Source organism: Acipenser ruthenus, chromosome 4, assembly GCF_902713425.1.
Source record: "Acipenser ruthenus chromosome 4, fAciRut3.2 maternal haplotype, whole genome shotgun sequence".
NCBI classification, from domain to species: Eukaryota; Metazoa; Chordata; class Actinopteri; order Acipenseriformes; family Acipenseridae; genus Acipenser; species Acipenser ruthenus.
Window position 1 is genome coordinate 43588627 of NC_081192.1, and position 25006 is coordinate 43613632.

Below are 25006 nucleotides of genomic sequence, written 5' to 3' on the forward strand. Positions count from 1 at the left end.
AGCGCGGGCACGAACCCGGGACCTCTCGCACTAAACAGGGGTTTTCAACCTTTTTTTGAAACTGTACCCCATCTGTCAGGAGGTTTCAGCTAAAGTACACTTTACAATTTTCGCTCACTGAATGGTACCACAGTTGCAATAAAAGGCAGAATAATGTGGTTAACACATTTCTTTTTTCCCCTGTTTATTTAATATATAATTTTACACAACAGTCTGGGACTGACAAATTGCTGAGACAGAAAACCAAACAGTAGGCTTCATTCTTAAAACTTGGATGCAAAGAATTAAAAGGTAGTATTTAGGAATCTATTGGGAAAAGTCATTATAAATAATACAAAATAGTCTGCACTGTAAATGTTACTACCCACCTCGGTATAATTGTGTTCCATTTAAAATGTTTACAGTAGCAAAAACATTAAGCTCAAGATAAAACTATAATTGCTAACTAAAAATGATCCAAAGGGACTCTGTATACCTGTCACTAACATTTAGTACCTAACAATGTAAAAACTACTGTTCTTGCAATTTTTTTTTTTTTTCTTCCATCAAAAAATAAAGGGACAAATCAACGATGGACACAATATAATTAGAGGTAAAAACACACACATTCACAGTATGGCCTATTGCATGGTATGCATGGGATATAAACACCCAAAGATTACCCTCATGTCCATGGAATATAGTCTTCTTGTATCAAAAACCTAGGGTCTTTTTGACTACTCCTGGTCAACTCCTCAAACAATGCAACACAACAGACACTTCTTAGGAAGATAATTTTATTCAAAGTATAACTCAATCAATACAAATGGTATCAAAACCGATTGCTATGTACTAAATACAGAACAGAATGACAGTAACAAAAAAATCTTGATCAGCAAAAAGAAATAAAGTTGTGGACATTCAATGTAAACTACAAAGCACCAAGCAATTGTGTAATTATCAGGTTTTTTCAAGCTTAGTATGCGGTGTTGCAATAACATTGTCATGTTGTACACATTGTTGCAATAAACTATATATACTGTATAGATACAGGTTCATGTCTTGCATCCCAATAACTAAATATCTACTAATAACATCTGGCCTGTTTTTCTTTTTGCATACATTCCCTTTCCCCTAACTGCATTCTGATATGTTTTTGTGACTATGGCTCTACTAATTGAAATCTTAAACTATTGGTTTCTGAAGACTTCAAGACAGTGTACATTAAAATACTACATACAGATTAATTATTTGTAATGGAATTATAACCGTAAAAAAATAATTGTTCCCATTTTGTTTTATTGCAAGTGTTCCTTTGGTATGTGACAAGAATTATGTTTAAACACTTATAGGCAGTAAGAAAAATACAAACATTTACGCATTTACCAGTTTATATACAGGTACGTTATTTTTCTCACCAAATAAAAATGTCAAAAAAGGTAAAACCTCTGCAATTTCAACACTGTGATATTAGACATTGACACCATACCGACAGCAAAGAAAAAATGTAACCTTTCCACTTCTTGCTACAACAGGCTTCAAAGATCTGATATAGCTCAAAAAGAGAAGTGATTTAAGCAAGAATTGTCTTTAACCTATATAATAATAATAATCTATTTTTAATATAGCGCCTTTCACAATAAAAATTGCTGCAAAGTGCTTCACATGAATAAAAACATTAAAAATATTAATAAAAGAATGCAAGAAGAGCAAGAACAAAAGAAACACATAGAACAGTAAAACAAGGCAGAGAATAAAAGGAGTATCATTTTAGCCTAAAAACTTTACATTATAAAAGGGTGTTTTTAATCTTGTTTTAAAAGCAGTGACACTTGGTGCTTCCCTTACAGAACTTGGCAGATCATTATATAATTTTGGGGCCCTATAACTTAATGCTCTACCACCTGTTTTTTTGTTGATTTTTTTTTTTTTTCTAATTTCTAGGACAGTAAGCAACCTGGCATTCTGTGATCTGAGTGGGCGTCTAGGAATATATGGTATTAAAAGATCATTTAAATACGACAGTGCAAGGCCATTTAATGCCTTACAAGTTAAAAGCAACACTTTAAAATCTATCCTGAATCAGTCCGGAAGCCAGTGCAGAAATGCTAGCACATGAGTAATGTGATCTCGTCTCTTAGTCCCGGTTAAGATTCTAGCTGCAGCATTTTGTACAAGTTGCAGTCGAGATACAGCATAGCTATGAGTACCAGAGAATAGGACATTACAATAATCAATTCTAGAAGATACAAAAGCATGCTTCAATCTCTCAGTATCTGAGTGGGAAACAATACTTCTTAATTTGGCGATATTTCTTGATGTGATGTGTGTCTCAAAAGAAACATTTGGGTCAAAGATCATACCCAAATTTCTCATTTTGTCTGCAAGTTCATAAGAGAAGCCAGCAAGGAGTAAATTGTATCGTTTGACAATAAATACATAACATGTTGACGTGTAATGTACATGCAATAAAAGAAATCAAAAGATCTGAATTTTTTTAAACCAAAAAAACAATAAAAGTTGCCAAACCTCATGAAATGACTAAAAAGTAAACTGTTTATTGAGCTTACCAGATATAATAGAATACATCTTAGCAGACATCTACTTTGTTTAAATGTCATTCAGGCTGCTGTGGTGCATGATGTTTGAAACAATGCTTGAAATAAGTACATGGTTGACTAAATATTGTGGTTCTTCGGGAAAAAAAAAAAAAAATCTGAAAAAAAAAACACATTCACATTTAAAGAACAAGAATTTATGCAACTGAGGATACCTGCTTGCTTACACATTATGAAAACTGTAACCGCAATACATTTGTAAATAGCCTAAGGACTGTTATACATTAATGGAGGCACCATCAACAAAAACTAGGGATGCACCGAATCCAGGATTCGGTTTCGGATTCGGCCCGAATACCTACTTTTTGCCCAAACACACATCCATTTAAAAACATCCCTCCAATGTGTGCAATTCTTCTTTAAATAAAAGACACAAATCCGGTATTGAACGTAACTGCTGTATTTAATAACAGGTATTCAAGAACAAGAACATGTTTGATGAACTCTGTCGTAGTTCTCAACTCCCTAAATTATTGGTGGCACACGTACTAAACACGTCACGCAGCTGCTGAATGTAAACACCCCCCCCCCCCCCCCTGTATGCAACACAGCACAAGTCACATCACATGGAGTAAAGTTATGCAGTAAACCTGTAATATATAGTAACAGCAAACTATTGTAGACTCTTGTGCTTTGTTGCTTTGTCTGTGAAACACATTATATAGATCATACTGAGAACAACTGTCAGATGTTACTGTCACATCATAAAAGAAAATAGTGGGTTATGGCAAAGATGCAGCTCTCCTGTATTTTGACATTTCTGTTGTGGGGGGGGGGGGGGGGGGCTAGTGGTAAACTGTGTAAGTTTCAAACTAAAATCTTATTCAGGGATATACTTCGATTTGGTAATAAAAATACTATTAACTAAAAATACTCAAGACTATAGATTGTGCGTGTACCTTGTTAGCAGCTGCCAGTCTGTTTTTCATTCAACAGTTTTCTTGACAGTTTTTGTAGATTCGGTATTCGGCCGAATCTTTTGAGATGGATTCGGTATTCGGCCTAATCTCAAAAACTTGGATTCGGTGCATCCCTAATAAAAACTACCTCTACAAAACTAATACATTTAAAGTAATTGAAACTCTTAGTATTAAAAGACTCATCTGAATCTTCAAGACAGTAATAATGGTATGTTATATACAATTTCCACAAAGTTTTCAGTGTTATGACTACAGAACAATTCAGTGTTAATTTGGTGATGTGATACTCCTAGGAAATAAAATTGCTTATAAAAATTAAAAAACAACGCACACACACTTAAATAGCCCTTTCAGCATGAAGAATCCACAATGAATGAATGAATGAATGAATGAATGAATGAATGAATTTATTGATTGCAATTGCAGAGATTTAATGACCTGTGATGGGCACTCAGGGCCCAATGACTGTGATGGGCACTCAGGGCCCGAGTGAATGATAGATTTGGCCGATGGGTGCTTGACAGCTACCTGTGTGAGGTCGGCTTGGAAAAACATGAACAATATCATGCATCCCAGTGCCACAGATAGGAAGTGGCTATGGGCCACCTCCCCCCAAAAGACAAGGCTGCCAAACCATGACTGGAAAATAATAATAAATCATTAACGCACCCCCCAAAATATTGAAAAAATGTATGAAAATGTGCAACTGAGATATGGCCAGTCCCCCAGAGCATGACTGCACTGGGGGAAAGAGCCCAGCCTCTCCAGACTGACCACACACCCTGCAGAACTAAACATGAACCACTCAGCACTCAGGTAAGGAAAACCCCCTACTCATATATTTTTAATTTTTGATGTAGTGGGAAACCTCAGCTGTACATCCGTGGCTGAGGGTAGCCCTTCCTCCAGGTTCTAAGCGGTCGACTCCCATTTCGGCTTCCCAGCACGTGACTGAGAGGCCGAAACAAAAGAGACATGGGAGAATAACACAGAGAGCTTTTATGCGCTTGCTGATGACATGTTGGTTAGGGGCGGATTCTCTTTGCAGAAAAGCAACCAAGTTTACAATTTTGACAATACACATATTGTGCATCTTTAACGTCAGTAGTTATCTGTCACAAAACTAAAAAGTTCCTACAAATGTAGCCAAGTGTAGAGGTGATGAGCTGAAACAGAGATGTTCTTTCAGGCATTTGAGCAGCTGTTGTCCTGATTTTGCTCTTTCTTCTCTTCAGGAACAATGTGTACAAGAAACGAAGTGGACCCCTTGATGCTGCTGTGCTGTGAAGAGCTGCGAGGCAGAGGATGACTGCTTTGTACTGGACGACCCTCCAGAAAATCACTTCTAGGGGTCAATCTGGAGAAAAAGAGACCATCATCATTAGAAAGACTTTGATGACTGAAGAAAAGCATGTACAGTTAAATCACACTGGAATTTTTTTTTTTTTGAAAGGATGTGTTGTACAGCTTGAAAATACTTACCTTTATAACCATATTAGAAAAAAATGCTTGATGGTTTCTAGCCCTCTTCAGCAGTTATTTGGGCTTTAAAATACTCCATGTAAACTCTTATTATCAAGCAGATAAATAGATAGAGAGATAGAGAGAGATAGAGATAGATATGTAAGGTATAAACCACAATGGGTTGTGTGGTTCCCATGATATATACCACTATTGGTTTTAAACTCGCTGTCAGCAGAGATGTTAAAACTTCTACTGTTAAAATTTCTATTTAGTCCAGCTCAGCATTATAAAACTGGAGACTGAATACTGAATAGCCAGTTGAACTTCTTGCACTGGCATAACTTTTTTTTTTTTTTTACTTATTTCCTTGAAATTAATGTCCATATTTTTTTTCTTTAAACCAGTCAAAGTACATTAACAGTGTTTTTTCAATCTTTGTTTTTTTTCTATTTCATTTAGCTTTTCCTCATCTACTGTTATGTGTCTGCTCTTGACAGTTGCTGGTGTACTATTTATTTTTATTTTTTACAGGTGGACTGCTGTCTTCACTAAGAAAGTTGGTGTTGTACCAGTTATCTGGCATTTCATCACCAAATATATTTAAAAAAAATAGGTGAAATGTCACTTATTTTTGGCAGTGGTTTTGTAACCAATCACAAATAAAATGGCAGTTTGTCATGGAATTTAGAATGCAGTGATGCAGGGACACGCAACCCATGGCCTGTGGGCCGCATGCGGCCCGTTTATCATCTGACAGCAGCCCGACAGATCATTAACTCCATTTCACTTAATATATCGCAAATATTTTTTAAACTTAGTTAATTTGCTTTTTCAAATTTTTCGCATAAAGTGCAGCATACCATTTTAATTCGTACTGCTGTGGGCAATTGCTTTTCATCAGCTTGTCTCTAACTAATTAACTAATTTCACGAGTCTTCCTCTCCTTTCTCAAATGCACAAACCCGCTGCATTGAAAGAACCCATTCCCAACATAAGAGTGCTAGGGAAGTCACTGTCCTGTGCCTTTTGCTACATTATTGCCTGCTACAACTGAACAACTCGTCAGCTAAAATAAAAACCACTTCAGCAAGTAGATATTTAATTTACTTTGTGTTACTGTGCAATGTGTGTGTATATGGTAACAGTACGATATTAATGCTTTGTTTTTAATTGTTTTGTATATTTTGTTTGTGATGTGTATCGTGCAGTACGAAATAAAATTAACAGTAATTCTAAGGGAAATTGCCTATATGTATATGCCTATGTATATTGCAGCTAAGGGTTAAACTCGGATTATTCTTTATTAATGTGCGGCCCGGTACACACATGAGGTTAAACTATTTTTCTGGATATGCGGCCCCTGATAAAAGTTTGATTGCGCACCTTTGCCGTGGTGCATAGTGATTTATTTAGTGTGAAGCGGCTCATTAGTATGCAAGCCATGGTACATGCTATATATACGCACAGTCATGTGATGCTGTTTAACCAATCAGAGGTTGTTATTTTTCCATTTGCTGCTACTTTTTCGGTTTTGATTTAAAAAAAACAAAGAAAAAAAAAAAACTCTGGTAAGGGTTACTTAATGGTGTAGTGATTACCTTCCATCAGGGACTCGCTGCAAGCTCTCAGAGAGGCTGCTCACTTTGCCAGAGCTCCCAGCTTTGCTCCTCTTCTCCATTACATCCCCCGACAAAGCACGTGACGGCAACGCCTGGCCAGAGGGTACCCGTTCTCTGGATTTTGATCGAGGCTGGACTGCCCGAGTTGAACTGCCCTGCTCTGCGAGCTCTTTCCCAGAAGTATCCGATGAAGGCCTGATCTCTGAGAATGTGGCCTGGGCTAAAACGTCATGATTGGTGATGCCGACTGCAGATGTGCCGTGGTTTGCCGCTGCTCCTGTGCTGGTCCCCATCGACTTTGAGATGACCCTCAGCTTGTGGGAGTTCGGCTTGTAGTGCTTCTTTTTGTGCTGCACTCTGGAGTTTTGTTTTAAGAAAAACTCGCAGGATTCTTGCAGCACTTTTCGACTCTCGCTGATGGGACTGAAGCAAAATAAACACAAGTTTTAATTCCTGGTTGTATGTTACAATGATATGTGAAAAGATGATACATACATAAGAACATAAGAAAGTTTACAAACGATAGAAGGCCATTCAGCCCATCTTGCTCATTTGGTTGTTAGTAGCTTATTGATCCCAGAATCTCATCAAGCAGCTTCTTGAAGGATCCCAGGGTGTCAGCTTCAACAACATTACTGGGGAGCTGGTTCCAGACCCTCACAATCCTGTGTGTAAAAAAGTGCCTCCTATTTTCTGTTCTGAATGCCCCTTTATCTAATCTCCATTTGTGACCCCTGGTCCTTTTTTTTCTTTTTTCAGGTCGAAAAAGTCCCCTCGGTCGACATTGTCAATACCTTTTAGAATTCTGAATGCTTGAATCAGATCACCGCGTAATCTTCTTTGTTCAGGACTGAATAGATTTGATTCTTTGAGTCTGTCTGCATACGACATGCCTTTTAAACCCGGGATAATTTTGATCGCTCTTCTTTGCACTCTTTCTAGAGCAGCAATATCCTTTTTGTAACGAGGTGACCAGGACTGAACACAATATTCTAGGTGAGGTCTTACTAATGCATTGTAAAGTTTTAACATTACTTCCCTTGATTTAAATTCAACACTTTTCACAATATATCCGAGCATCTTGTTGGCCTTTTTATAGCTTCCCCACATTGTCTAGATGAAGACATTTCTGAGTCAACATAAACTCCTAGATCTTTTTCATAGTTCCCTTCTTCAATTTCAGTATCTCCCATATGATATTTATAATGCACATTTGTATTGCCTGTGTGCAGTACCTTACACTTTTCTCTATTAAATGTAATTTGCCATGTGTCTGCCCAGTTCTGAATACTGTCTAGATCATTTTGAATGACCTTTGCTGCTGCAACAGTGTTTGCCACTCCTATTTTTGAGTCATCTGCAAATTTAACAAGTTTGCTTACTATACCAGAATCTAAATCATTAACGTAGATTAGGAATAGCAGAGGACCTAATACTGATCCCTGTGGTACTCCTCTGGTTACCTCGCTCCATTTTGAGGTTTCTCCTCCAATCAGTACTTTCTGTTTTCTACATGTTAACCACTCCCTAATCCATGTGCATGCATTTCCTTGAATCCCTACTGCGTTCAGTTTGAGGATTAATATTTTATGCTGGAAAGCTAAATAAACCATGTCATATGCTTTGAAATTATCCAATGCTGGAGACAGCAATGGTAGACACAACAGTGTTCAATTTAAAAGTAGCTGTCAAAAATCCTTTTTTATTCAAAATATTTATTGTTAATCTTGGCCAGTCCAACACAGATACCATATTCTACTTTATTTGGGATATGTTTACAGCAGACTGAGGCACAACACTTATGGTCATGTTTGGATTTCAAATCGAGACAGGAGCTCCCAATACTAACTACAGCTAGGCTTCACAACTTAAAATCTAAACATGAGTTGTTTACTATGAAAGAATGCAAAAACAGTTTAAAAGATTTCCTTACTCTCTCTTGCGAGTCTTGTTGAAGAAAAATGCCCATTCTGAACACGTCTTCTTACTGCTGACCCAAAAGACGGCAGAGATGCCAACGATCAGGGTCATCAGATATTTTACCAGAAACAGGGAAAGATCTGGTCTTGCTAATGTCTTAATCTGAAAGAAAAAGTAACACAGTCAAAATATATATAGGATTAGGATTGAGACATAATTTAGATGTTTTATTTAACATCATGCAATCAAAGAATCTACAAAATGATATCACAAAAAATCTACCGGAAGTCATAATAGTAGTACAGTATTTCATATTAGATTTTGAAATGTCACATTTTTCAACTTGACAGGTTTTTTTAAGTATACGGAAAACTACAAAGCAGTATGTAATTCAATATGTTAACGTAACATTATTCAGCAGGTTTCATTCGACTTTATGAAGCAAGTTAATTCTACAGGTTGATGCAAAACTTTTGGCTGTAGCTGTAGGTGGAATGGAAATCAATTCAAAATATATCAGGATACACAGTTTTCTATACAACCTAGGTCTATATTTACATAGATACCTGGTAAGGTCGGCAGGGGATGTGGTACTCTTCGCAGTGGTCATTGACCCACGTCATTTCCCAAGTGGTCCGGTGACTTTGTTCGTAGATGTAGCACCCAAGCAGGGTAACCAATGGCACCAGATAAAGACAGCTGAAGACGCCGATCCGGATCATGAACTTCTTCAGCTTCTCCTGGTTCCGCTCGTCGTGCTGGATCACCTGCCGCACGTGATTGAGGGAGATGATGCCAGCCAAGAGCAGAGACAGACCCACAACCACACCAGTGCACAGGGGGGCCAGGACGAAGTAGCGCAGTGCGTCCACGTCATACAGACCCACGAAGCACACCCCACTGATACTATCGCCCTCCACTTTGTTCATGGCCAGCAACATCACTGTCAGAGCCCCGGGAATCCCCCAAGCTGAGGAGTGGAACCACACTGCCTTCTTCTCAATAGCTTCACAGCTCCACTTGGGCCCCGCAGCCAAGAACCAGGTAATGGTCAGAATAACCCACCACACTGTTCCAGCTGTGGAAAAGAAATAAAGCAGCATAAAGAGGACAGTGCAGGCCTTGTTCTGCGAGCCCTGGACTACAGTTTCCATGCGCCCCAGCTTCTCGTTAGCCTTGTTGCAAGCTGTGCTGTTATCCAGCAGGAACCCTGTGAAGTAGATTAAGGAGACGATGCTGTAACACACGGCGTAGAAGATGATCGGACGCTCGGGGTATCTGAACCTCTTGACGTCAATCAGGAAAGTAAAGAAGGTAAACAGTGTTGCGCAAAGGCAGATGATGGAAAGAATCCCAATGAAGTTCTTGGCAAATTTGATTTCATCGCTTGTGAAGTACATGTTCGCACATGGCGGTGCGCAGTCACTCACTCCCAGAAACATGGAACTCTGGCCAACCGGGGTCTTGAGTTTCAGAGGACACCAGAATCCATAGTCCCTCTGCACAGGCTGGGCTGTCTTCTGGGTGACTGCATGCTTTGTGGAAGGAGCCGGAGTACCAGACTGAGAACCTCGACATTCTTCCAACCTAAATAATGTTCAAACAAATTGACAGCGTCAGAATGATTTTCAGTACAACAACCAATTATTTTACCCCTGTTTTTCTCCCCAGTTGTCCTATTGTGTTGTATTACCACAGCAACAGCTCACAACAATCCAATCACCCCGACAACATATGTTAACCAGCTGCCATCCACTTGGTGTATGCTGAAGCTCACCAGCCATCTGTCTAGTAGGGGCTACTGCAGTGCGGTGTGGGGAGGTGAAACAGTTCCTGACAATCTTACCTCCGCAACCTGCGGGACTGCTAGGACATTGCAATGCTTCCTTATGGGATGCCTAGCAAAGATTAGAATCTGAGCTCCCTTAAGTGTATGACTCACCCTGCACACCACACGGCAATGCATTTACCAGGACAAAAATTAATAAATAAAAAATTACACATACATACATACATACATAAAGAAAAACACAAAAGCTTAAAAGCTTCAAATCACATTTTGCCAAGATATCCCACTTAAATTCAGAGTACTGTACCTGCCACATTCAAGCTCCGGGGGCCATGTGACTCCAAAAGTATCGATCACCTTTGCACAGTCAGAGTGCACTCGCTCACACAGGCTCCTGCACGGGTGAATCACTTTGTTTTGGTCAGTGCAGGCTGGCACAAACGCCTCACACATAAACTTGTGGACTTCTGGAGAACAGCCAAGACTGATCAGTGGAACAAACGGCTGAAAAAAGAAAATAAATACATAAATACATAAATACATAATAATATTCTTTTTTTTATATAGTACCTTTCATAGTGGACCACCATCACAAAGCGCTTTACAGAGGTAGGCTGTGAACTGTGCATTATATGCAGAGTCACTTACAATAGGACATTGATTTAACATCTCATCCGCAGGATAGAACACAAGGAGGTTAAGTGACTTGCTCAGGGTCACACAGCGAGTCAGTCAAAAAAATGGTTTTACATACAAGTTTGGGTTTTTACAATAATAAACAAAATACACTGGGCCATCGTCTTGAAGCAAGTGCAGCAGTACAAACTGATTACAAATCAGTACAAATTTAAATGATCCTTCAGGAGGTCCAGAAGCATTTAAACTAGAAAGGAAGGGGGGAGAAAACAAAAAAACAGAAGGGAGACCACATCAAAACAAGGGCAACAATTCAGGTAAGACCACTATTAAATGTATTTCTCTTAATGCTAGAAGTCTCAGAAATAAAATGTTAGAACTTGAAGCTACTGCACTAACAAGTAACTACGATGTGATAGGTGTTACAGAAACTTGGTTGTCTGAGAGTGATGGAGACGAATATAATATTAGTGGGTACACACTATATAGGAAAGACAGACAGGACAGAAGAGGCGGAGGAGTAGCGCTATACATAAGAAATAGTCTTCAAGCCCAGGTGTTAAATCAGGACAAAGAAAACAATGCAGAATCAATATGGGTCAGAATAATGGACACAAATTCAAAGGGCATAATAATAGGAGCATGCTATAGACCGCCAAATTCAGACGCTGAGCAAAATAATCTGTTGTACAATGACATTCGAAATGCGTGTAGAAAAGGAGAAGCCATACTAATGGGGGATTTCAACTTCCCCTATATAAAATGGGAAAACCCGATGGGGGGGCACGACGGACGAAATTGAAATGGTGAAAATGACAAATGACTGCTTCCTAACGCAATTTGTCAAGGCACCGACTAGAGGTGAGGCATGCCTTGACTTAGTCTTTTCAAATAATGAAGACAGAATAACTAAAACAGAGGTCAGGAGAGCCATTGGCAAACTCAGACCACAACATGGTCTCATTTGAAATATTTTTTAAAACCCCAAAAGTAATGACTAAAGCTAAGGTTTACAATTTTAGAAAAGCAAACTATGAAGGTATGAAACAGAGACTAACAGAAGTAGATTGGAGTAAAATAGAGAAAACATCCACTGAAAAAGGATGGCTGTTTTTTTGTAGTAATGTAGTACTAGAGGCACAAAACAATTACATCCCAAAAGTAGACAAATCTAAATCTAAAACAAAATGGCCCAAATGGTTTAATAGATCAATTAAAAAAAATATTCAGCGAAAAAAGGCACTTCACAGAGCGTTTAAAAGGGACCAAAAATAAAGTACACAGAAAAGAGTACGTGGAACTGCAAACACAAGTCAAAAAGGAAGTAGAAAGGCCAAGAGAGAGATAGAAATCAATATTGCTAAGGGGGCTAAAACCAATTCCAAAATATTTTTCCAATATTATAACAGCAAGAGAACATTCAAAGAGGAGGTTAAATGTCTAAGAGACACAAATGGCAAAATCATAGATGAAGGAAAAAAAAAATAGCAAATATATTAAATGATTACTTTTCACAGGTTTTTACAAAGGAGGACACGGACAACATGCCCCACATGTCGACCTGTTCCGATCCAATTTTAAATAACTTTAGCATAACAGAGGCAGAAGTGTTAAAGGGACTAGGAGCTCTTAAAATAAACAAATCCCCTGGGCCAGATGAGATCCTCCCAATAGTACTCAAAGAAATGAAAGAAGTTATTTACAAACCGCTAACCAAGATCATGCAACAGTCTCTTGACACAGGGGTTGTACCGACAGACTGGAAAATAACAAACGTAATACCGATCCACAAAAAGGAAGACAAAACCGAACCAGGTAACTACAAACCAATAAGCCTGACTTCTATTATATGTAAACTATAATAAGATCCAAAATGGAAAATTACCTATATGGTAACAATATCCTGGGAGACAGCCAGCATGGTTTTAGGAAAAGGAGATCGTGTCTAACTAACCTACTTGACTTTTTTGAGGATGCAACATTGAAAATGGATAACTGCAAAGCATACAACATGGTCTATTTAGATTTCCAGAAAACTTTTGACAAAGTCCCGCATAAAAGATTAATTCTCAAACTGAACGCAGTAGGGATTCAAGGAAATGCATGCACATGGATTAGGGAGTGGTTAACAGGTAGAAAACAGAAAGTACTGATTAGAGGAGAAACCTCAAAATGGAGTGAGGTAACCAGTGGTGTACCACAGGGATCAGTATTAGGTCCTCTGCTATTCCTAATCTACATTAATGATTTAGATTCTGGTATAGTAAGCAAACTCGTTAAATTTGCAGACGACCCAAAAATAGGAGGAGTGGCAAACACTGTTGAAGCAGCAAAGGTCATTCAAAATTATCTAGACAGCATTCAGAATTGGGCAGACACATGGCAAATGAAATTTAATAGAGAAAAGTGTAAAGTATTGCATGCGGGCAATAAAAATGTGCATTATAAATATCATATGGGAGATACTGAAATTGAAGAAGGAATCTATGAAAAAGACCTAGGAGTTTATGTTGACTCAGAAATGTCTTCATCTAGACAATGTGGAGAAGCTATAAAAAAGGCTAACAAGATGCTTGCATATATTGTGAGAAGTGTTGAATTTAAATCAAGGGAAGTAATGTTAAAACTCTACAACGCATTACTAAGACCTCACCTAAAATATTGTGTTCAGTTCTGGTCACTTCGTTACAAAAAGGATATTGCTGCTCTAGAAAGAGTGCAAAGAAGAGCAACCAGAATTATCCCGGGTTTAAAAGGCATGTCGTATGCAGACAGGCTAAAAGAATTGAATCTATTCAGTCTTGAACAAAGAAGATTACGCGGCGATCTGATTCAAACATTCAAAATCCTAAAAGGTATAGACAATGTCAACCCGGGGGACTTCTTTGACCTGAAAAAAGAAACAAGGACCAGGGGTCATAAATGGAGATTAGATAAAGGGGCTTTCAGAACAGAAAATAGGAGGCACTTTTTTACACAGAGAATTGTGAGGGTCTAGAACCAACTCCCCAGTAATGTTGTTGAAGCTGACGCCCTGGGATCCTTCAAGAAGCTGCTTGATGAGATTCTGGGATCAATAAGCTACTAACAACCAAACGAGCAAGATGGGCTGAATGGCCTCCTCTCGTTTGTAAACTTTCTTATGTTCTTATGTTCTTAACTCTGTTGACTTATTGTAAAGTTCACTTCAACTTAATGCATTAAATCTCCCTACACTATTCTATGCCTTGTTGGCTAGGTTTTTCAATACTTATTGCTCCGTGAACTAAAGAAGTTTGTGATTAAACCTTGCTGCCATTATCAAGTAACCATTCATTTTACAGTCAGTGTTGTGTTCAAGCTATGGACAAGCATATTAACAGCCATAGTGGCAAACTAGAATGGTGCATGACTGCAAAGTAAAAGGCTGCTTGTGTTCTTGAAACTTAAAACCAGCACTGGGGCGATTTTCAGTCTCAACCTGTTATATACACTACTAAAATAATGTGTTTTATCATTTAAAAAAATAAAAATAATAAATCTCCCAATAAACTTGGTTATAATCCAACCAAAAGAAGCAGACATACCTGCTTTGCAAAACTAGACTCATCCTAAAAGTTAACAGCAGTCTTGGATTGAGAATTTATAACAGAGGAGACTAAGGAGGCAATGCCACCTCAAAATTTAAAAGAAATATTATATATATCTATCTACAGTGCCGTGAAAAAGTATTTGCCCTGTCTGATTTTCTGCATTTTTGCAAATTTTTCACATTGTATTTGGTCAGATTTTTTTGTAGGTTGTAGTAGTATATAGAGGGAGTCAGAGAAAAAATGACACCAAAGTTTGGTGCTTCTTTCATTTGTTTGGTTTGCAAGGTAATCAAACATGCAATCTTAGGGTGTGAAAAAGTTATTGCCCCCCCCCCACTTCGATACGATACCAGTTCAGTTTCACGATACTCGATACCTCTTCAATACCACGGCAAAAAAAAAAACTTCTTAACACGCAAAATAAGAGAACATTCCTTTAATAAATGTAAACAATCTTGACTCTAGGTCAAACAGTGCAGGAGCAGTAAATGTAATTTGCATATTATCACTTAAGAATTTTTTTTTGTGTAGGACTTTGATTGACTGGCCCTTTAATAGTTCTGTTGTTTTTGGTAGTGAAATGAAGTAAAACTACAAAGTGGATGAATTTGAGATTTCTATTAAGTGATTCAGGTGAGTGCTCTGTACATTACTGACGGAGAAAAGTTCTCAAAGTTTTTACTGTTATTGTATTTGTGCGTATAACTGTGACTACAGGGGTTTCATATAAGTACCATATGTGGAATAAATCAGCACAAACTAGGGATTCAGAAAATAAAAAAAATCCATTGTTTGATTTGATACCCACTAAATTTAGTAAAGAAACATAGGAAAGCAGTGTGGAGTAGTGATTAGGGCTCTGGACTCTTGACCGGAGGGTCGTGGGTTCATTCCCAGGTGGGGGACACTGCTGCTGTACCCTTGAGCAAGGCACTTTACCTAAATTGCGCCAGTAAAAACCCAACTGTATAAACGGGTAATTGTATGTAAAAATAATGATAACTTGTAACAATTGTAAGTCGCTCGGGATAAGGGCGTCTGCTAAGAAATAAATAATAATAAACAAAAAACTAATGAATGGCAGGATGAAAATAAAATACGCTTTTTAGAAAAAAAGATTTGTTGTCAATAAATAATTTTTTCAGTGCTCCGAGTAGAAAACAAATGTATTTTACAATCAAACTTCAAGGTCTTGGGAACACATTAAAAATGAAAGAATTAAAATTGGAACACCAGAACAAAAGTTACAGCCATTTATAACAAAACTATAGAAAACGCAAGAAATGCAAAATAATATAAAAGAAGAAAATGATCAAAAAGAAGAAAATGATCAAAAACAAGGAAAACGCAATCTTGTTTTATTTTGTTTGGCAATGTTTTCTTTGCTATCCTGCACGTCTGCTCCATCCAGTGCTCTCACAGCGTGAAGCAGTCAGTCAAATTCTCACCGACTTAGATGCCCATATTGGGTATAATTAGAAAGCCACAGTCCGCCTTTCCAAGAGTGACAGCCATATGCGCCTATGATATACAGCTCTCGTGTAGTACCTCTTAGAAGGCAGAGCCCGGGGGCGACCGCAATAAAGCTAGACTAACCTCGTTTTTTGTTATTAGAGTCGTTATTTGTAACATTAATGTGAAGGCAGACAAATACTTTCTATCACTCCAACGTAGAGCACAACACTGTACACATTAGCGCTAAGTTAGCTAGCTTGCTTTCTTAATTTCGCATTTCCCCATCGTTTTCATTGAGGACATGTATTTTTAACTTATATATGTGATGCATTCATTCAATAATCTATGCTGTCGCTAACCTGTCTGAATTATTTGAAGAGGTCAGGGTGCCTGTCCGCCAAATGCTTCGCTAAATTTGAGGTGTTGCCTCCTTTTGTTTGTACCGTCTTAAAGCACCGTTTGCATATGGGCTTGGATGGATCTTTTGCTTTGCCCTGCTCATTCGCTTCATAAACAAAATATTTCCACACAGCACTCCTGCTGTTCTCTTTTTCTAAGAGCGCAGGCTGCCGGGCTTGTGTGCCTTCCATCTTAACCTTTTACTCCTGGCTGTCTCGTTATCGTTGTTTCCACCTGGAGTGTATGGTGTCCCTGCGCGGACATAAAGGGAAGCTTTTTTTTTTAGTACGACTCCGTCTTTTACATGAAGGACGCAAACATGCAATTTTCATTATACGAGTCCTCCGATACTTTCTGTTTTTCGGTATTACCGAATGCATAATTAATGAAGCTCAGAACAGTTTTTGAAATTTGGTATCGCGGTAGTATCGGTATTTTTGACAACCCCAACATACACACACACAAACACGCACACACACATGACATTATAACCTAAACCCTAGTCAACATTCCTATATTAAGAGCAATTCTGAAAATTTCTTCACTTTTTGGAACAATAGAGAATGAGGAGGAAGAGCTGCAGGAAGCACAACAGCTGGACAAGAGATGGTGGTCCCGGGTTCCAAGTTCATATGGACCCACGGACTGGAATACCTACATAACACAAAGGCAGACGACTATTCCAATTTATTACTTGGTGGTAGAGCGATAGACTGGTGCTATGCTGCTCCTGTAATGGCTTTTTATGAGTACAAAACTGAAACAGATAATAGCAGAGCAATTTATACTTAAAAATGGATGTTAGTTTAATTGTTCTGATTATGTGTTTTACCGCGTTGATTTATTTATTATTTTTTTTTATCTGGCTTTGTGTACATTTAACATGTTTTGAGATGACAATATAAAGAAAACAGTGTTGATCATGGATACAGTACTGGTAAGAAATTAAAGTTATTTTCACTTTCAGATATTTCTGTACGTTTTAGTAGTTGGACATGTACAAAAGTAGCTGACAGCAGTTAAATGGACGTTAAAATATATATTAATTGGATTGTTAGGGAACTTTGAAATAAATTACCTACCTGCTTAACTTTTTTCGTGGAACAGTATTTGAAAGGCATCAGCTTCAATGTTTTCAATGTTCAAGTATTCCTTTTACAGTTCACACAGAAGTACATTTAAGAGCTTTCAATCCAGGAAAATTATTTATGGCAACCATGAAGACTTTCCAAAGTTATTCAGAAGATTTTGTTATAATTTCGTAATACAGTATTTACAAAGCAATCCACAATGATTTGTGGCAAATCGTGAATATAATATATATATATTTTTTTCTGGTATGTGGTTGCATTTTTCAAACAACTACTTTTCAAAACAACTACCGGTACTTGGTGATATTCAGACAGTGACAATTTACATGAAACTGAAGATGTTGTTTGCACGAGGTTTCTGGAAAATCGCAAGAACAAAAACGATGCAGCGTACAGCGATCAATTTTCCAGATTGATATGGAAAAATGTAGCTCGTTATCAGCAAAAAATATTTAGGGTCGGGTGGAAAAAATAGGGTCGGTCGGGTGACCAGAACCACACTTTTTTTTTTTTTTTTGCCTAACAGCTAACATTATTTAAAGCCAAAACGGCTAAATGAGGAGTCTGGCATCACAACCCAAGCTACAGGTCAGAAGTTGAATTCACATCTGGTTATCATGACATTTAATTAAATGGCAGACCTTCTCAGCAACACAGTCCGAGAAATTACAGTTTACATTTAGAGGCTCATTTAAATTACAGAATATATAATTTTCTGAAAACTTTTAGCTTTACAGCTGAAAAAAAGAAATGTTTCTACCTTCCCCTGTCCTGCAGCACTGTGAAGTCCCAAGTTATTTTTGTTTGCCGGTGTGGGGGTGGGGGTGGGATGCGGGGGGGGTTACAGCCATTTAAAAAAAATCTTGGGGCTCCCGAGTGGTACATCCGGTAAAGGCACTCAGCGTGGAGTGCAGGATGCGCTCTATAGCCTTGACGTCGCCGGTTCGAGTCCAGGCTATTCCACAGCTGACCGCGGACGGGAGCTCCCAAGGTGCGGCGCACAATTGGCTGAGTGTCGCCCGGGGGGGGGGGGGGGTTTAGGTCGGACAGGGTGTCCTCGGCTCACTGCGCACCAGCAACCCCTGTAGTCTGGCTGGGCGCCTGCGGGCTTGCCTGAAAGCTGCCTGAGAGCTGCGTTGTCCTCCGACGTTGTAGCTCTTGGGTGGCTGCATGGTGAGTCCGCAGTGTGAAAAAAAGCGGTCGGCTGACGGCACACGCTTCGGAGGACAGCGTGTGTTCGTCTTCGCCCTCCCGAGTAAGCACAGGGGTGGTAGCAGTGAGTGGAGCCTAAAAATAATTGGCCATTCCAAATTGGGAGAAAATAATAAAAATAATTGGCAATGACTAAATTAAAAAAAAAATCTTTAGAATTTGGAACTATGTAGCAGAGTGAGACTCCTTTAATCCTTTACACCACAGTACATTTTTACCCCACCCAGATATGGTCAAAAACAACTATGATATTTTTTAATTTCCTCTCTACTTTTGCTACAGTAATTTTATAGAGGAGTCTGTAAGTTGACCTCAGTAATGTTTTAAGTTGTTTGGGAATAGCATTTTGTCTATGGTAGTGTGGTATCATGAATAAATGCATAAATGAAAATGTGATTATATTATTATTATTATTGTTATTGTTATTGTTATTATTATGTTGGCTATTCTGGTCAATATACCTACCATATAGTGCATACTAACTATTATCTGAGTTTAGACAAATTCTCTGGGCATTACATTTGTAAATCGCCTCTAAAAATGTGATCTTGTGTTATGCAAACCTATCAAACCTGATTGATTATAGCCTACAGATGAATGGGTTAAAAGGAGAAGGGGTGAAGGCTCTATTGTTTATAGTGTAACTCAGATACTAGCCTGCAGCAATGTCTGCTGCTTGTTATGAAGGAGAAATTGAGCATCACTGATTACTACTTCCTAGTATCACACTTGAAGCAAATAATTGTGCGACCGGATACTCCAACTACGTGTTGGAATTTAAAACCGCTGTGATTATAAGTGTAAAAAACTGAATTCTCTCCTGCACTGTACTTAATGAAAATAAAAAAAAAAAGCCTTAGCTAAATAACCAAAAAGAAAGAGCATGGCTGTCACTCTCTATAATCCACGTGTAACAATGGCCTCTCACAACAGCAAGTCAGGTAATTGTGCTTGAAACATATTTGATAGCTGTGTTTCCTTAACCAGCATAAAAAGGCCTATAACTTTCTACTGGGGGGTGCAGAAACATTAACAGTTTTAGATTCAGAAACAACGTGCCTTACTGTTGAGCCAATACTAAAACTTGTACAAACTCAAGTTTAATTTACTGAGTAAAATGAGCGCTCTCAAAAATTGAGCTTTGAAGTGTAGCTGCAACTGTATTTCAAACGGAGGGGTGGGCTAGACTAAACAAAGCAAGTGGGTATGACTCACTTCCAGGAATATTTTGTTGTTTTTCTCTTTGTTTGAATGTGGGTGTTTCCTTCCTTCCTCAGTTAAGATTAAAAAAAAGTTTCACTGTACTTTCACTAAAGACTATAGTCTGAGTTTCACTCAATTGGAATATGTTTACAGACATACTGTTCTGTACTGTGAACGAAATAAGGACTTGTCTGCAAATCCTATTAATCCTGAATCGAATAGTGAAATTATGTAACTATGAATCTTTAAAAACATTATCACCTCTCTGGACAGTTTGCTGTATTTTGTTGCAACAGAGGTACTATACATTGAGCCCTTCCATCTGTGTTATTTGATTTAAGCAGTTCTCAGTATGCTGCATAATGTTCGTACCCATGCACGTCGAAGGATTTGGTCGAAGATTATCCACCCCATGCGGGACAAGATTTTCGATTTTCACCGGCAATCAAAGGAGAATGCATAATTCCCACGATTAGCTAACGGCAATTCATTGGACTCCCATTCGAAATCTATTCTCCAGTGTCATTTACACAGCATATTTGATTTACAATAACTCCCTCCCAGCACACACTTGCGTGTGCTACAGTACCCAATTCGACCGTGTGTGTGTGTGTGTGTGTGTATTCTACACCTCATTTGTTTGGTAAATAATGCCAACTAAGATTTAAAATAAATGATTTAAAAATAATGTACTTTTCCCTAAATTACTAAACATATTTAAGAAACAAAACAAAAACAAAAAATCAAAAAACGAGGAGGCATATTTTACATTATTCCAATAAACATTTTTCTTTTACAACAGTGCTGTGTCTAAGATACCCCTCTTTACAACCTGCAATAATGCTCACACGCTTTTTATTTTGAGCAATACCAGAAAGTAGCGGTCAAGTTATTATTATTAAAAAAATAATAATAAAAAATAAATAAAAGCCCAGATAAGAAGTCTTTTGGCAACCTACAAAGAGCTCAAAAATGTATGAAGATAAAGAGAATTAAAGGCACCTTTAAAATGCACTGGGTATATTGTATGGATGCCAAGCCATCAAAAGCAGTCACTGAAAGCCAAGAAAAGTCACCATGCAATACCAGCAAATAGAATCACAATAGTAACAGGTAAATAATTTAATTAATGTGTTTCATCCATCTGACTTGACAAAGTAGAGTGAAATCTGCCATGGTAATCAAGCCTTATGGTACACAGTACATAAGCGTACTGTACACTGGATATACAATAACAAAGCTTCACCTCCGGCAGGTAACATGATAATCTCAGCAACTTGAATCAACAAAGCCATCCTCATAATACAAGCTAGGTACAGTACAAGAATGTTATGATGCTGCCAAACACACATTAAGAGATGCCAGTGCTGTTTAACCAGATGGTGAAATGATTACAAAACTATTTTTTACATGAGTCTAAAGTGGCAGTGTTCAGTCAGGTGCTTCTATTTAAGAAGCCCTCATTCTCAGAGATGGATATCTTATGGTATTAAGATCTTCAGAAAAAATTGTCTAAAAGGGCTGCAACATAAAGAAGTTTATTGTATCTGTTTAAAAGGAAGTGACTGTAAAGGACAGAAGAGGCAGAAACTAATAAGCTTAGGTCTGGACAATTCTGCAATACAATCTTAATTACAATTTTAATTACAGTCCATCAGGGATTTTTAATGCAGGTCATAATGAAAGTGGCACTATTTTAACCATAATATAAACAGGCATTTGAGCAAAAATGAAATACTGCAGCATACTTTTCTGATTTACATGTTTAGCAAATGGAATCCCCAACACATATTTTGTAATATATAGCCTAAAAGCTGCATCTCTCTTTTACAAGTCAGTTTGTCAGTCTGTCACATGCAAACACATGCAATGACATTGTTTTGTGCAGAATAAATGTTTGGTCAAATGTATTGGGGATAAACCACCAAGTTGTCTTAAATTCTAGTTATTCTTGTGCATTCAAATTTTTATTATGTTTGTCCAAAAGATGCAGACAAATCCAGGAGCAAAATAACTTGTAACCTGCGGAGACAGAAACTATAACTAATTATTATTATTTTTTTTTTAAATCAACTTTAAAATTTGATTTCAAGAGCCAAAAGCCCTACTACTTTTCATATGATAGTGCCAAATGTCTTCTGGAAAATAGCAAATAGCTCCAGATGCAGTATATACTATCGTCACAGATAAAATAAGAATTATATGCAACTCACCTCCATTTTTTTGGCAGCAATATCTTGGTCATAATGTTCCATCATATTAGGAAAAAATGTCATGTTGTAGTGCATCCCAAGACATCTGTGAACTTGAATGGGTTCACAAGTGAAAGCGCTGTGTCCCTGGATCAGGGGTACCCCAATCACCTCCAAACACAACACAAAAAATCCCAATCTCAGCATTTTTTGCATTGTATCTTGGCTGTTTAAGTATACACTGTACTTCAACAAAATATGGTTTGGACTTATCTCCAAATACAAGACTCCATTTGTCAACTGTTCAGTCACTTCAGAGGTCAATGATCATCTTCATTCTTTGCTTATGTAGGTAATTACCATGACAGTGTCAAATACTGGCAGCCACAATCAACAGATTGCCACAAGCTCCCCCTTGGTTCTGATACAAGTGTCTAGGTTCAGTTTCACACAGTTGATTGTAGACTGGTATCCAGTACTAAATTAAAAAAAGAAGACAACCATTAAGAAAACACAGCAAACATAATTCATTGCCCAATCAATCAGATCATTTTCAATAACTTGAGCAAAGAGAACCGATGATAATAATTTTAATTATTTAATTAACTGGTGTTTAGGAAAGATTTTAATTGTACAGGACAGAGCCCATCATGTGTGCAGGGACACAGCTGACATCCAGGTTTTTGTTTTACACCTAAGCCTTGGGCACACAGCAAAACGAATGCAAAACAAATTTGGCCTTATACTGTATGTAATAATAATTTTAAAAAAAGATACCACACCCCAGCAGCATCAGATCGGATGTGGGTGGTATGGGGAGCGGTTCCCACACTTAAACTGGTCAATGCCACTGCACTTGGGACTACGATCTCCAAAATTCCTGAAAATATTAGCCAAAGTTCTCATTGGCTACTGGTTGCAGTACAGATTGCAGCCAGTATACCCAATTTCAAATTTTCAATATACGGTATTCAAAAATAAATACCACATTCTCTTTTTGGTATGCCATCAACTCCTCAGATATGCGCAGCATCCATGTTATCTACTGGACATATTGAATTTGTACTTTTAAAATACGTCCATGTTTGCAGAAAAGTCTGGACACGATTTACATTATCCACAGATCTTCATTTGTTAGGGCGCTTCACTCATCAGCCAGTACTCAAAGTGAAGTCATGAACAGGTGTTTTAAATGTTTCCATCAAAAGCTGAAACACATGTAGTGGTCACGTTATCCCTCTATACTGAAAGAACTGGGGTTATGTATTGCACAAAATCTCGAAATACGCCTTGTGCAAACAAGTTTAATTGAATTTACTATAACTGCCTGTTTAAACACCCTAGAAATAAATATATACAGACGTGCATACATACCTCTGCATGCAACTGTTTACAGAGCGAAATACAATCTTACTGTTGACCAACGACCTAATAATTTTCTAAAAAGAACCACAAGAAATGTATTTAACAATATGCAATATGATTACGCTCACCGTGGTTATCAGCTTCATGAAAAGTAAAAAGCTCTGCTTTCATTGGAAATACAAATCTTATCCTTGCCATATTCTGTAGCTGTAACTAAGACGAATCGACTTTGTCTCGGATTTTCCCACTGGCAAGCCTGGTAGGTATCTTTTGCTAAATTATTCCTGTAGCTTACTGCTTAATTAAGCAGCAATGTACGTTTTTAAAAACAGGTCTCGATCAAATTCAGTGGAAAATAATGTTAGGCAATGCACTTAGGTTGCAAAAATAACACCATAACATCTACCCTGTCAGTTACACAAACTAGATTGTATACGCTGTACATATTAACATACATGAACAGGTGAATATCTTATGCCAGGTACTGTCATTGGTGAAACTAGGGACACTACTTTATTGACGTAGGTAATTCTTTTTACAAGTCATTTTCTTTCTGATATCAACGTTATTGTTTACTTGAAAGACAGCAGTTTTCTACAAAAAGGTAACTTCGTTCCAATCAGATTACTTACAAAGCACGCGCAACGCTTAAATATCAACCACGTTATTCATCAGTCTCTAGAGATTTTTGTCATTGATAGTATTTTAATGTAGTTTTTTTTTTTAACCTCGGTCTTGAGTCGCAGCGACTACCTCACGTTTAACTCACAAACTCCATGAGAACACGTAAACCCGTCTCCAGGACGAACGCAAGGGCCTGCTACTTCCAAAAAACAAAACAAAATAAACCCTGTCCCAGCACGGTAAACTGCAAAAAAAAAAAAAGGTTGCCGGTTTTAAAAAAAACAAACGTTATTTGCATTTCATATCTTGTTACAACTTACCTCCAGTTCACATAACTTTATATGTTTTTGATCCAACTGTTTCCCTTTTTTAGGCGTTTGTTCTGATCTTTGTTAATGATCTTTTGTTGTGTTGCTTCCTGGAGAAGCCCCTCCTCTTCAGGAATTATACTGGGAATGAGCTGAACTTTCAGAATAATTCCGGGAGGGGGAGACTTAAGCAATAAGGCACGAGAGGGCATTGTCACTTCTTGGTTGGTTGCAGCTACTCGACAACATCCAGCAAAACCCATGTCCTCAAGTGCCTTATTGCTTTTATAAAACGGATTTATAATCGTTTTATAAAATAGAAAGGAGAAATCTATATAGTTTAGGGCAGCAGTGTGGAGTAGTGGTTAGGGCTCTGGACTCTTGACCAGAGGGTCATGGGTTCAATCCCCAGTGCTACTGTATCCTTGAGCAAGGTACTTTACCTAGATTGTTCCAGTAAAAACCCAACTGCATAAATGGGTAATTGTATGTAAAAATAATGTGATATCTTGATATAACCTTGCACAACAGAAAATAGTCCCTATGAACTAAAAAATAATATTCAAGTAAAACATTTTTTTATCAGTAAAAGCAATACATTTTTTAAATAAAGATTTTAAATAACTGTCAAAAAAAACTT

General features: G+C 37.8%; 1 protein-coding gene across 3 annotated transcripts; it reads right to left on the reverse strand.

Annotated features, from left to right (window-relative positions):
* Positions 1-759: 759 nt before the first annotated feature.
* LOC117400571 (frizzled-6-like) lies at positions 760-24515 on the reverse strand. 3 transcript variants are annotated; one of them, XM_034000722.3, is made up of 7 exons: positions 24379-24515; positions 22091-22547; positions 10617-10813; positions 9087-10107; positions 8534-8682; positions 6580-7023; positions 760-4874 (listed from the first exon to the last, which is right to left on the reverse strand). In XM_034000722.3, exons 2-7 carry the CDS (start codon positions 22283-22285, stop codon positions 4703-4705), a joined length of 2178 nt encoding a protein of 725 aa, XP_033856613.3. In that variant the 5' UTR covers positions 22286-22547; positions 24379-24515; the 3' UTR covers positions 760-4702. The 3 variants fall into 3 exon arrangements, with proteins under 3 accessions (XP_033856613.3, XP_058878407.1, XP_058878406.1); XM_059022424.1 differs by lacking the exon at positions 24379-24515 and adding an exon at positions 24067-24341; XM_059022423.1 differs by lacking the exon at positions 24379-24515 and adding an exon at positions 23563-24037.
* Positions 24516-25006: the final 491 nt, after the last annotated feature.

What these genes read in the sequence shown, in the direction of transcription:
- LOC117400571 (XM_034000722.3), bottom strand. Translation starts at nt 22,285, where the DNA reads ATGCAAAAAATGCTGAGATTGGGATTTTTTGTGTTGTGTTTGGAGGTG. An exon ending in TCCCCTGCCGACCTTACCAG is followed by an intron (nt 8,683 to 9,086) that starts GTATCTATGTAA and finishes TTTTTCTTTCAG; the next exon opens with ATTAAGACATTAGCAAGACC. An exon ending in AACAAGACTCGCAAGAGAGA is followed by an intron (nt 7,024 to 8,533) that starts GTAAGGAAATCT and finishes ATTTTGCTTCAG; the next exon opens with TCCCATCAGCGAGAGTCGAA.